This window comes from Setaria viridis, chromosome 6 (genome assembly GCF_005286985.2).
Source record: "Setaria viridis chromosome 6, Setaria_viridis_v4.0, whole genome shotgun sequence".
Taxonomy (NCBI): domain Eukaryota; kingdom Viridiplantae; phylum Streptophyta; class Magnoliopsida; order Poales; family Poaceae; genus Setaria; species Setaria viridis.
The window spans coordinates 21,705,898-21,719,374 of record NC_048268.2 but is presented as its reverse complement, the minus strand read 5'-3'; the positions used below and the strand labels follow the sequence as shown (position 1 = coordinate 21,719,374).

Sequence of the window (13,477 nt, the reverse complement as noted above, 5' to 3'; positions counted from 1 at the left end):
TAAAACTATTACTAGTTAATTATTTTCTAGCTCCTTATATGTATTTGTTCGTGTAACATTCACAAATTTCCAAATTATAGATGTTAAATATTCAACAAGGACTCTTGAAGGAAGAAAGAGTAGCGGCAATATGTGAAGGTCTCATTGGATTCATAATGGACGAGGTGGTAGATCCAAAAGGAGAATTTTATTACGATGGACGACAATTAGACACTCCGATCAGCAACACCACGACGGGAAGATTGTAGATAGATACTTTGATTTATTTGTATATATAATACGCGCTAATTATGATCGATTTGTACTAAGCTAGTTGAATTGTGTATATGAATTGTGTATAAGGATTGTGTATATATATATAGTAATTGTATAATTACAAATCTCATTCGTTTAAATACTAGTTGATTTCGTTCTAAAAAATCTCAACTAATAAAGGTTAACAAATTAAAAGGGCCGCGGAACTACGTATACGTGATGCATGCATGAAAAATTCAGGCGCCACGGCAGTGCCATGCAGACGCCATTTAGTCCCGGTTGGAATCCAGCCGGGACTAAAGGGTAACCCTTTAGTCCCGGTTGGGAAATCCAACCGGGAGTAAAGGTCCCCCTTTAGTCCCGGTTGGTGGGTCTGTCCCGCGCCTGGCGTGGCAGGCCCTTTAGTCCGGGGGACCTTTACTCCCGGTTAAAAGACCCGGGACTAAAGACCCCCCCTTTTGTCCCAATTGATTTATCCCGGATGGATATCCGAGAGATATGCACCCTACCAACCGGGACTAAAGGCCAATTCTCTACCAGTGAGGAGCACCTCGGTGCCCATATCGACGTAGTTTTGGATGCCAGGTCCTTTGGCGTGGCCACGTGGGCGGTTTGCAACTTTGGCGGCGAGAATTATGTGCTTGTGTCTCGATCCAAACCTCTCGTCCGCCCGCATGGCAACTACCGGCCAGGCCTTGCCGGTTCCAATTGTCCTATGGCTTGGCGGCCAACAGCGCATGTCGCAAGGAACCCCGTGGAGCGTGCGGTTACTAAGGTACTAAATAGCGTTTAGCGGGTATGGTAGCAGATTAGTGTTGGTGTAGCGGATCACGGATAGCGGGTGCTATAGGGGACGCAAAGTTCAAATAGCAAAATTCAGAAAATAGTCATAATTTTAGAGCATACATAAATATTAACATCAGGTTTACTTTAAAAAAAGTTAAAATTTTAAGTTAGCCATTACATTTCATTGTAAGAATCACAAATAAATAGATATAATTAAGATGTATGGATACATATTAAAATTAAATTTTCACATCAATAGATAAAAAATTCATTTGTCATCCTATAATTCTTCGTTGTTACCTAAATAATCATTTTAAACATTATTATTACCATTTTATTCATATTCATATGTCATTTGAACTGTAAATACAATGAATAGTAGCCTAACATGAGCAATAGCAGCCGCAATAATAGACAATAGCGGCCGCTAAGTCCAAACATGCTATCTTGTGTCTGCTACCTTGTAGCGACCGCTACCCCGGTAACAGCTGCTATAGCTACGAATACTATTTAGTGCCTTGCGTCTATGTCACCAGCATCCAGTGACCGGTCCGGCAGCCACGGTGGTGCCAGCGCGGCGTGCTGCGAATGTGGGGGCACGGAGTGTGCTCTTTCAAAGTAGGTTGGGTAACGTATGGTGAAAGTCTCCACGACAATTTCTACGAATGCTGCTTCCTCCATCCTCTTTGTACTTCTGTCCTAACGTCTGGGATGCTGCGAGTGAAAACCCAATTTTCTTTGGCATAGTGTAGGCGATAGACGTTGGCGTCGTGATCTTCATGGAGGCTTCATCGGGCAACGACACTATGGTTCGATTGTCTCGAATTTAGTTGTCGTTCTCTGGATTTGTAATGGTTCATGTGGCTTTGAGTTATTGCGTTGCTTGGATTGCTCTCCACTGAGGTGGTTGCCCAGCATTCTTTTGCAGGGGAGTTGTTTCGTTCCCGTGGTGTCCTAGGGCATAGTTGTATAGGAATGAGGCTATGTTATCGCCCTTAATTGTGTGGTATACATACCAAAATTGTGTTGTTTTCTTAGTCCAAGCTGTATGGCAGTGCCGATCTTTCTTATAAATTAAGTAAGTACCTTTTTGAAAGGATTCTGTCCTTTTGGAAAAATAGTTTCCCAGTTTTAACTCTTTTTAGTAAAACCTATGAATATAGAAATGTCAAGATGATCTGCAATTTGGACGGAGAGATTAGTAAGCGACATATATATTAAAAAATGGAGTATGAAAAATAGACAAACGGCATCATTAACGAAAAGGTAACAATCTTAAGTGTATATGAATACATCTGTTCTTCAGCTCAGTTTGAGCTGAACAATTTTCATCTATCTATAGAAATGCTGTTGACCAAACCTATCAAAAGAACAAATATTTTAATTAAAACGCAACAAGTCTGCTGTTTGCCATTTCTAATTACTTTACCGATCCACCTATTGCACAGCACCATCTGCGTGTTGGCGTGCATCCCTCTGCTTCTGTATTTGCATGCTGCATGCACTTGATAATTATCATGACGTCAGAAAAAGAAAACGGGTGACGAATCGATCACGGGAACTGGAATCCTGCGGCGCGTCCGCCGGCTGTGGCCTCCGGCGGGCTGATGGCGACCCACAGCAGGGAGATGGTGATGGAGATGAGCCCCGACCAGACGAAGACGATGGTTGGCGTCTTGCCGCGGCGTCCCATGAGGCCCTTGGCGAACGGGTAGAGGTGCGCGAGCACCCAGAAGCTGAAGAAGCCGCCGCCGATGAACTTTCCCCAGCGCGGGTTGTCGCTGTAGACGGTGCGCGCGAAGGCGAAGGCGATGGCGATGATGTTGATCATGCCTATAGTGATGGGCGGGATGAGCAGCGACGACCACTTGACGACGTAGAGGTCGGCGTAGATGTCCTCGTTCTCGTCGGCCGCCGCCTTGGCCGTGAGCGTGAAGGAGATCTCGATCCCGGCCATGACCTTGAGCAGGCCCTGCACCACCGCGTAGAGGTGCGCGCTGGTCCCGGAGATGAGCCAGAACTGCTCGTTGCGCCACCAGTCCTCGAGCGCGATGCCCGACCACTTGACCTCGAGCACGCCGAGCGCGATGAGCGTGACGGTGATGGTGAGCAGGTAGCAGAGGAACGCCACGTTGAGCGTCTGCACGATGAAGAAGCCCGAGAAGAGCGACAGCGCCGGGATGAAGCAGTACACGAGCAGGAAGATGGAGGTGAAGGGGTAGATGCCGACGTTGAGGTAGGCGACACGCTGCAGGAACATGAGCCTCCTGGACGCCAGGAACGCGTTGTTCCGGGAGAAGAAGATCTCGACGGACCCGGTCGCCCAGCGGAGCACCTGGTGGAGGCGGTCGGTGAGGTTGATGGGCGCCGTGCCCAGGAACGCGTCGCGCTTGGGGATGCAGTAGACGGAGCGCCACCCGCGGTTGTGCATGCGGTAGCCGCTCACCACGTCCTCGGTGACGGACCCGTAGATCCACCCGACGCGGTCGCCCCACTCCGTCTTGTCCTCGTACCAGCAGGAGATGACGGACACGGCCTCCGCCACCGTCGGCGGGTCCAGCGGCGGGCGCGGCACGGTGAGCGCGCCGGGGGGACGGCCGTGCCGCACGGCCGGGTGGTCGGCGAGCGGCCGCGCCTGGAACTCGGCCACCGGGATGGACGCCATCAGCGCCGACGAGTTGCCGAACCTCCGGGGCACCAGCATCGACGTGAGCTCGGCATCGAAGTCCTCGGGCTTGAGCGACTGCGTGTCCACCGCCGTCGTCTCCGGGTCCCTGAACGACGACGACGACGACGACGACACCTTCTTCTTCTTGAAGAGCAAGCCGGTGTACTCGGCGGTGCGCGGCGGGTCGAAGCCGTAGAGCGCGAAGCGGCGGAACATGCACCCGGTGCCGACGTACATGGGGCCCTGCAGGCCGTCGAGGGCGCGCATGTTGCCGTCGAAGAAGACGGTGTTGTTGTTTGCGTAGCGGTCGGAGGGGTCGATGCCCTCGAACCGCTGTGGGAACTGGATGTAGGCGATGCGCTCGCCGCCGCGGTCCATGACGAAGCACATGGCCTCGCGGATCGCCTGCGCGTTGTTGATGTAGTGGTCGCAGTCGAAGTTGAGGATGAAGGGCCCGTTGGACATCACGGCGGAGCACCGCACCAGGGCGTTCATGGCGCCGGCCTTCTTGTTGTGGTCGTACCCGGGGCGCTTCTCGCGGGACATGTATACCAGCATCGGCAGCCGGATGTCCACGTCGCTGAAGTCGATCAGCTGCTCCTCGTCGTGCATCCCGTACAGAGGGTCCGGCGACGGCGGCTTCAGCATCACCTGCCATGCATCCACTGTGATCGGGAGCAACAGAAAATGAGAAAAATATATAGTAGAAAATTAATGCGATGTAGAAAATGCCTGCAGGATGCCGGCGTGGTTGCCCTTGGCGTGGTCGGGGGCCGACGCGGCCCAGGTGCCCGGCCAGTGCGTGCCGTCGGCCATCCACGTGGCCTTCTTGACCTTGGGCTGCTCGGCGGGGTCGGCGCCGGTCTCGCGGAGGTGCTTGAGCATCTTCATGTCCTCGCGGGCGTTGAAGGCGTCGGAGCGGCGGCGGATGGAGTCGGGAAGGCCGTTGATGCGCACCTTGAACTCGTCGAACTCCCGCTTCACCTTGCGGCGGTCCTTGACGAAGTCCGACCGCCGCTTGCCCTTGGTGGGGTCGCCCTTGATGCTGAAGTAGCTGTCCGGCTGGCGTGGCTCGATGTCGTGCTTCTTGCAGAAAGGCACCCATATGTTGGCGAAGCTGGCGGCCTCCGCCATGGCCTCGAAGGTCAGCAGCGCGCCGCCGTCGTCAGAGACGTAGCAGGCGAGCTTCTCGACGGGGTAGTCGGCGGCGAGGATGGAGAGGATGGTGGTGGCCGTGGTGAGCACGGGCTCCTTCTCCGGGTCGGCCGTGGACACGAACACGTCGAGCCCCGGCAGGTCGGAGCGGCCGTGCGGGTTGGACGGCGACGGCGTCTCGAACTTTTCCTTGAGCACGGCGAGGTCGGTGCTCCGGTTGACGGGGTTCACCTTCGGGAGCATGTCCAGCAGCCAGGAGAAGGCGAACCAGAGCTCGCAAACGATGGACATGCCCCACAGCCACAGCGCCTCCATGTTGGGGTTCTGGATGCGCCACGTCAAGTAGAAGAGGAGCACGAACATCCGGATCACGATGAAGATCCGGTACGGGCTGATGATGGACGTCGGCATCGGTATCTTGCGCGTCAGCGGCTTGAACGGCTTCTGCTCCGGCAAATCTCCTCCGCCGCCGCCGCCGGGGCCGCCCTCGTCGTTGAGGTCGTCATCGTACATGCCGCCCTTGGGCCAGAAGGCGTTGCCGTAGCCGTATGTCCCCGAGCTCTCGAAGAGCCAGCGGTTGTGGTCGAACTCGCCGTTCTGGTTCCGCGCCAGCAGGGACTTGCTGTTGGCGCTCATGCCGCCGCCCGGTGCCGGGAGGTAGTGCTTCCCCGCCGAGGCGTCGTCGGGGTCGTCGTCGGCGTACTCGCCGATCTTGTAGTGCTCCTTGCACCCGGGGCAGAGGCAGCCGTCCTTCTGCGCGTCGAGGTAGCAGTCGCGGCAGATCTTGAAGCGGCACTCGCAGGGGTCGATGTCCTCGCCGCGCTCGTCGCGCATGACCTTGCCGTCGCAGGCGGGCATGGCGCAGCGGGAGCCCCTGGAACCCGCCATCTGCGGGTGGGTGACCTCGGACTCGATCACCTTGTCCATGAGGTGGGCGCGCGTGACGCTGTTGAAGCCGCCGGTGAAGAGGGAGTTGGAGACATACTGCTCCTCGGCGCGCATGGCCACGGACGCCGCCGCCTCCGCGCCGTCCCCCATCGGCTGGTTGTCGGGCGTGGGCGGGATCTGCACCGTGTAGTTGGTGTAGTCCGCGGCGAGCTCGCCCTCCATGTCGATGTCCTCGCGGGACAGGCTCACGTACCGCCCGCTCGACGTCCGCCGCGCGAACTTCACCGTGTTCCCCGCCGGCCCTCGCGGTCCGCCGCCCCCCGCCGACGACGGCCCGCCGGCGCCGGGGCCGGGGTTCCGGATCGCCTTCTTCGGCGGCGGGTTCGACATCTTCCCCCCGTCCCCCGCTCGCTCACTCGCCCGCTCGAAACGATTGTTATTACGTGCCCATGGCACGCTCGATCGATCACCCGGCCGGCGCCCGCCACACGCGGCGAGCTGCTCTGATTTCTATGGTTTGTAAACCAAGTATGGAGGCGAGAGGGGAAAGTATATGTGGAGATGGGCGGTGGCCGTCTTGTGCGGTGGTCGCTGCGGAGGAGACCTGGTCTCGTGCATGGAAGAGGAGTCAGGAGGATGCCTATATTAAGGAGCGAGCAGAGAGCCACTGAACTAGCCGGGTTTAGTGGACGGCCTTGCGGTGAAGAAGATTTGCCACATGCTCGGTAAGATCAGGCGCAGCATTGAGCATTGAGCCATCGAAATTTCCCACATGCTCGGTAAAGGTTGATAGATCGGGATTCGGGCGCAATACAAGGCTGATTCTAGTTCTCAATAGCTTGATTTTTTTAAGTAAATTTCACATAACTACAAAAATTTTGAGCTAGTAATAGTCACAAAACTTCAACATTTTGCGCCTATTTCATAAGAGTATGTACATTGCTACACCTTAGTAGCTTCATAAGTCGTGGGATTTTTTTGTTATTGTGGAGAGAGGGTGAGGAGAGAGAAAGAAATAGTTGTTTCGCGAAACAACCTTCTCGGAGGCTAGATTTTATGATTATGAGATGACTATTCCACCATTGTACAAGTTGTGGTTGCCATGTAACTCATAATATTTCTTTTTTTCATGCCTAAATTATGGAAATAGAATTGCCATGAGATAATATTGTTTGTTAACCTATTGTATTGTATAGGTTGTTTGTTAAGTCATCTCAAGATTATATGTCAATGCATGAGGCCGCTTATTAGACAACATTAATATACTTGTGCATCCAATCTATCTTTAGCTCAAAATCACATAGTATTTTAGCACGATCCTTATTAAGTGCGATCCATAAATTTGCTAGGCTAAATTAGAGTCCTTTACCACCCCTACCTAGCCAGGGTACATGAACTTTATAGAGACGTCGTGGCCCTCGTGTTGCCATAATCACATATTCCATGCCGTGGGGCTGCTTCCATTTAGGCCAACATCGCAGTCAAACGGGATGGTGATTAGCATTTAACTAACTATCTTTAGCTCAAAATTATATAGTATTTTAGCTCGGTCCTTATTAAACCCGATCCTTAAATTTGATAGGCTAAATTAAAAGATCTTTTACCACCCCTACCTAGCCAGTACATGGACTTTATAGAGACGTCGCAGCCCTCATGTTGCGGTAATCACACGATCATTAGCTCAAATCACATAGTATTTTAGTCCGATCCTTATAAAACTCGCTCCTTAAATTTACAAGGCTAAATTAGAGAATCCTTTACCACCCCTACCTATGGCTAGGGTACATGGCTTTTGAAGAGATGTCGCGGCCCTCGTGTTGAGGTAATCACATATTCCATGCCGTGGGGCTGCTTTCCATTCAGGCCAACGTTGCGGTCAACGTGATGGTGATTACCATTTAACTAAACCGGATCTATATATATATATATTGCCGATCTAACTAAACCTGGTATATAATTCGCGGCAATGCCGTAGTGTTGAGAAGCGCAAGCATGCATCTGCGATGCCAAACTCGATCGAGTAGCAGAAAGTCACAGCACAGGCACACCGGTGCAGAGATGAGCACGCTGCACGCGTCAACCATTCTGAGGCAAATGAGCTCCAAACTTGTATGCAAAGTAGTGCACGCCGCTAGAATTGTGCTCAGCCATTCCCACCAAATTCTGTACGTGAGGAGAGGCTCAAAGAATTTGTGCAAATGTAATTAAGGATATTCTCAATGAGAATTTCATTCTCATTAAATATTTTTTATGATGTAGCAAAGAGTTAATGCAGAAAGAGGTGAAATGAGTTTTATGGAATGAAACCCTGTATACATTATTTCTAAGGTAACCAATGCGTTATATTAATCTATTTCAACCCTAAATTTAATAAAAAAAATTATGTAGCATTTTCGAAACATAAATATGAAATCACCATTAAAAATGGTAGCATTTTTTAAATATAGATATGAAATCACCATTAAAAATGGCCTAACTAATGGCTCCACGTCGGGCGGGCCTACCATGGTTCAACGGTAGTCGTATAGTATATGCCACGTAATGTATTAAAAATAAAAAATTGACATCCCCCAGCCCAAAACGGCGTACCAGTCCACCTCCCTCCCTCCCTGCCCGACGGCCCACAAATAGCCCACCCAATGCCCAATTTTGCACTCATACCCACGTGGGGCTCGCTCGACCGACGACCACTCCCACTCCCACTCCGACGATCCATACTCCCGTTCGGCCGTTCCTCGTTGAATCCCTAGGCAGCAGCAGGCGGCGGGCAGATTGCACAGGCTGACAGGCGCCTAGGTGGAGCGGCGGAGTGCCGTCGGCGGACGGCGACAGCCGAGCGTGCGCATGCCGGAGCTCTGCGTCTCTGCCTCAACCCTCGAGTCCACGGTCGCCGAGGGCATCATTGCTGGCTCCAACGCTGCCCGCCCGTGGATTCACGTCTACCAGATCGGCCCCACGTTGCTCTCGGCCTGGATGAGTTTGCTGAGTGGTGCTAGTTTTATCTATTTTGACTGTGATGTTTCAAGGCAATGTGCTACTATTTCGTTGTGTGCTTAACTGCCAAAAGCTAAATTTTGATCAAAATTTCATCTTCAGAAGACATCTGGAACTCGCTGAGTTGATTTTAGGCTGTAACAAAAAAAATCACCTTTTGAAATTTTTAAATACCCATCCCAAAAATACTGGATCCACCTCTGGGACAACGAGGGCACAGGAACCAAAGACTACACATCGACATATACTTAGGAGTTGTTTGGTTCCACCTTACTAAACTTTAATCCCATTTAGTCCTAAATTTACCAAATACCCATGCTAAATCTTGCTAAACTTTGGTTGTTAAACTTTAGCCCATAAGCAACCTTTTAGTTGCTAAGGGCCTGTTTGGTTAGCATTGCTTATAAATAAGCAACTTATATTTAAGCAAATAAGTTGCTTATGACCCAAACACCCTTGCTTATAGACTTGCTTATAAGTTGCTTATGCATAAGCAAATAAACAAGTTTGGAGCTGCTTATTTTGCTTATGGGGTGCTCTTTACCCCCTACCCTCCCCCACTTTTCTCTCTTTCCCCCACTTTTCTCTCTCCCCCGTCTTCAATCCTCCGCCAGATCCACTTCTCTCTCGTTCTCCCACCCCGGCGCCGCGCCCGATCTCCGCCCGCCGCTCCCTCCCCGCCGCCGCCGCCGGCCTCCGCGCGCCGCTCACGCGTCGGCCCGCCGCTCCCGGCCCACCTCCGGCGCCGTTCTCCGCGCGCAGCTCCCGCCCAGCCGCCGGCGCGGGACTCGGCATGCCGCACCCGCCCCGGCCCGCCGCTTCCGCCCCGCCTCCGCCGCCGGCCTCCACGCGCCGCCGGTTTCTCGCTCCCGCACCGCCAACGCCGCCAGGCTCCGCGCGCCGCTCCCGCCCCGGCCCTCCGCTCCCGCCCCGGCCCACCGCTCCCGGCCCGTCGCCTGCCTCCGCGCCCCACCGCCCGCCTCCGCCCGCCGCTCCCTCCTACCCTCGTTTGTCTCTCGCCCTCGTCCGCACTCTCTCCGCCCGATCCCCTTTCTCCCTCCCCCCGTCCGCACTGTTTTCCCCCAGATCGCCTTTCTCTCTGTCTTCCTCTTCCCCGGCGCTGCCGCCCCTGCACCATCCCTCCTTCCGCGCCCCCGGCAGTGAATCTTCTCCGGTCGTTTCCACTCCGTCCGCCCCTGCGCCATCCCTGAAATCATGGACGGTTATCGTGATTTCTTTTCGCAGGGGGCCTCATCCTCGGCAGGTCCTTCCTTCCGTCAACCCCATGGCGTATCCAACCCCGATGAGTTGGAGCTCCTGTCTCAATGGCCTGAGCAACCACGTACAACTCCTACTGTTTCTGCGGGGAGGGTTGGGATGGAGAATCTCGATCTAAACTCGCAGCAAGAAGATTTCCCCTACATCGAAGAGTACTCGGCATTACTCGATCGTGGAAGAGGCCGTGCCGATGGCGGGAGAGCAGCATCGTTTCAACCTCCCCGTCAAAGCGCAAGTGGTATTCCAATTGGACGGGGAAGGAGTGCTGGACGAGGTTCTGGCCGTGCCCGTGGAAGAAGTGTCAGCGCATCACATTCGCCGCCCGCAGGTTGCTGTAGCTGTTTGGTCCTCTACTTCTTTTTGCATAAGACGCTTATATGGTTAAGGATCATATTTTTCTTCTTTGTTAGCCTATCAGTCAAATATGGTCGCTGAATTTGTAGTACTTTAGTTCAATTGCCATTCTTATGTACAAAATAGTACCCTTCCTGATACTATGACTTTTTGTTGGGGGGAAATATTAACGATCCCCTAACACACCGCTTAAAGAAGCAAACATGAAGGCCCAGGCCCACCTAAGCGTGATCAAAACTCCACCTCGCCCGATCAAGACGCCAGGATCGGGAACGGCCGACCCCCCTCCGCAAGGTCTCCGCCTCGCCCGACCGTAACCCCGGGGTCGGGGGCGCCCGACCCCTCGCTACGGGGTTCCGCCTCGTCCGACCCCAAGAGAAGGGGTCGGGCGCACTGGGGGCCCCGGGGAGGCATCCCCCTCGCATGCGGTCCACATGGGCAAGACAGACAAATCCTGCGGGTCCCCCCGTCGGCCTCGCCATAAATGCGCCGCAGACCTGACAGAGGGCAGGGCGACCGCGCCCCTCACGCAACCCGGCGCAAGTGCCCATGCACGACCGTCCTATGTAGGCTACAGTGCCGGCGGCCGGCTCCCATTCGCCGCGGGGCACTCATGACCTGCGCCGACCGGAGCAAAGGAGAGAGAGGCCTGTCCTCGGGTCCCGCACACCCTCGAGTCCCGCGCACCTAGCAGCGCGGATGTGACGCCCTCCCTCTCAGCAGCCGTCGCCGGAGCAGCGGCATCCACCGTCCTCCCTAACAGACGCTGGGGTAACGACGGAGCACCCTCATCATGGCCTGATACCTACGGGCATCGAAGTAGCTATATGCAGGAGGCAACAACACTTGGCACACGGCGATCCCCTCCTCCGGCATGCACGCCAACACTCGTCGGGGGCCGGCAGAGGCATCGGACGCCTAGGATCTAGCCCCTCCTTCCTGCCATACCTTTTTACCATTCTACACCTTACTCTTTACAGTCCTCTTTACCCGACCCCAATTGTAACTCCGGCCATCCCCTTGCGATATAAAGGGAGGAACCCAGGGCCAGGAATAGGGAACGGATCGATCAGCTTCTTCTCCCACGCACGATAGTACACCACAACTCTCCCTGAGAGCACGAGGACCAAAGAGACTTGGGATCAGTCCCTCTCTCGCCAATCTGTAACCCCCTACTACAGAACCCCCGCGTGGGCAACACGAGCATCCTCGATACTGGACGTAGGGCTTCCTTTGCCCGAACCAGTCTAAATCTGTGTCTCCCACGCAACCACCTGAGGCTCACGCGCATAAAAGAAATTTACTAGTCTAAGTCTTGATCCGCTGATCTTGACAATGACAGTTGGCGCACCAGGTAGGGGACCTTTGCGCGTGCATCTCCAGCCTCAGATGGCCAATCGCGATAGCAGCTTTGCTCCGGGCTCCCTGATCCGTTTCGGGAGCCTGGACTTCCTGGCCACCGGGGAAGGGATCGAGCTGATCCCTGTCCTCGTCCTGCCCGCACGTCCCGCTGCCCACGGCACCGCCGCCAGGACGGCGGCGAGCGGCCGGTCGCCTACCAGAAGGACCTCACCAGAAGGATGGCTCTTCGGGCTACGCAACGCCATGGGGGCTCACGGTCGCCTCCTAGCGCGGTCCTTGACCACGTCGCCCGCGAGCAACGAGCTCGTGGGCGTGGCAAGGACAATCTCCGACACTGGCTCCAGTAACGAGAGTCCCCGCCCCTCGCGCAAGTGCCTTATGGTTGACGCGCACTCCGAGGGGTCCAACGGCGATGGTGCCGAGGGGAGGCAACGGGCTCCCCCCTCGCGCGCCGCAGCTACAACTAGGGCCTTACCCAGGGCCCCAGAGTGCTCTCAGCAACCGGAAGCGCACGTGGGCGCTCGCCAAGAAGTAGAGCACCCCCTGTTGGGATACGAGGTAGGCTACACTAGCGCAATTCAAAAATCTACCGCGTATAACCAGCAAGAACTGCCGTATAAGGATCACGGGATTACCACTCAACGCACTACTGGTGTGGAAGATGTAGATATGCGTTGATGCAGTGAAGGCGATCACGTAGTCGTACGTAGTCGATCACGTCCAGCAGCTCCTCAGCAGCTCGTCCACGTGCAGCAAGATCGCCTCCGGTACCGCAGCTCGTCGTCGGCTCGTCGTGGCTCGTCGGCGGCTCGTCGGCGGCTCGTCCAAGTGCTGCAGGCGCAACACCTCCAAGGTATCCACACGTGCAGGGAGGAAGCGTCGCAAGCCGAACTGCTAGATCCGCGAGTTGCAACAGGCGAGGGCGTGGGAGGCGCGACAGGTGTGTTTCGCCAAAAGGTGTAAACCCTAGGGCGCCCCCACCCCTCTATTTATAGAGGTTCCTGATGGGCCTCTGGATCCGAGGCCCATTAGTACTCCTAAACCTAATCCAACTCGGATCATATCCGAATTGGGCTTCCAGCCCCTTAAGTGTGTGACCCTATGGGTTCGGATACGTATAGACATGGCCCGAGTACTCCTACTCGGCCCAATAGTCGGTAGCGGCCTCTAGCAAGACGTGCCAACTCCTATACGCACACGAAGATCATATCAGACGAACCATCACAACATAATATACATGCTATTCCCTTTGCCTCACGATATTTGGTCTAGCTTCAAGCCGACCGCTCTTTCTCGATCCTGTGATTCGGAATCCCTTTGTAGGTTAACTCTTAACCGTACGTAGCATGGCCATGCATTTTCGGATCCGATCACTCGAGGGGCCCAGAGATATCACTCTCAATCAGAGAGGGGCAAATCCCATCTTGATTGACCATGTCTCATAGCATGCTTCTTGACAAACCCGAAAGCTACCTTTATAACTACCCTGTTACGGCGTAGCGTTTGATGGCCCCTAAGTAGGTCGATCCACATCTAGAATACATCCGACAATCTCAGGTCTAAGGACAAAGCGTATATGTTGTTTAAAGAGAGAACTACTTCTCGTGTTGGGTCAGTCCTAGCACATGTCTCCACATGTGTCCACATTATTAGTTCAACATCTCTATGTCCATGACTTGTGAAACATAGTCATCAACTAATACATGTGCTAGTCTAATATTCATGTGTGTCCTCACA

The 13,477-nt window shown here is 54.2% G+C and overlaps 1 protein-coding gene across 3 annotated transcripts; it reads right to left on the bottom strand.

Annotated features, from left to right (window-relative positions):
- Positions 1 to 2,296: 2,296 nt before the first annotated feature.
- On the bottom strand, positions 2,297 to 6,352 carry LOC117861806 (cellulose synthase-like protein D3). Of its 3 annotated transcripts, none has more exons than XM_072294450.1 (3): positions 4,442 to 6,352; positions 3,845 to 4,360; positions 2,297 to 3,805 (listed from the first exon to the last, which is right to left on the bottom strand). In XM_072294450.1, the coding sequence occupies exons 1-3, from the start codon at positions 6,140 to 6,142 to the stop codon at positions 2,594 to 2,596; spliced, it is 3,429 nt and encodes a 1,142-aa protein (XP_072150551.1). In that variant the 5' UTR covers positions 6,143 to 6,352; the 3' UTR covers positions 2,297 to 2,593. The 3 variants fall into 3 exon arrangements, with proteins under 3 accessions (XP_072150551.1, XP_072150552.1, XP_034601229.1); XM_072294451.1 differs by having other exon boundaries at positions 2,297 to 3,815; positions 3,876 to 4,360; XM_034745338.2 differs by having other exon boundaries at positions 2,297 to 4,360.
- Positions 6,353 to 13,477: the final 7,125 nt, after the last annotated feature.

Coding starts and splice junctions, on each gene's coding strand:
- LOC117861806 (XM_034745338.2), bottom strand. CDS start 6,142: ATGTCGAACCCGCCGCCGAAGAAGGCGATCCGGAACCCCGGCCCCGGC. Junction 4,361..4,441: donor ACCACGCCGGCATCCTGCAG/GCATTTTCTACA, acceptor GATGCATGGCAG/GTGATGCTGAAGCCGCCGTC.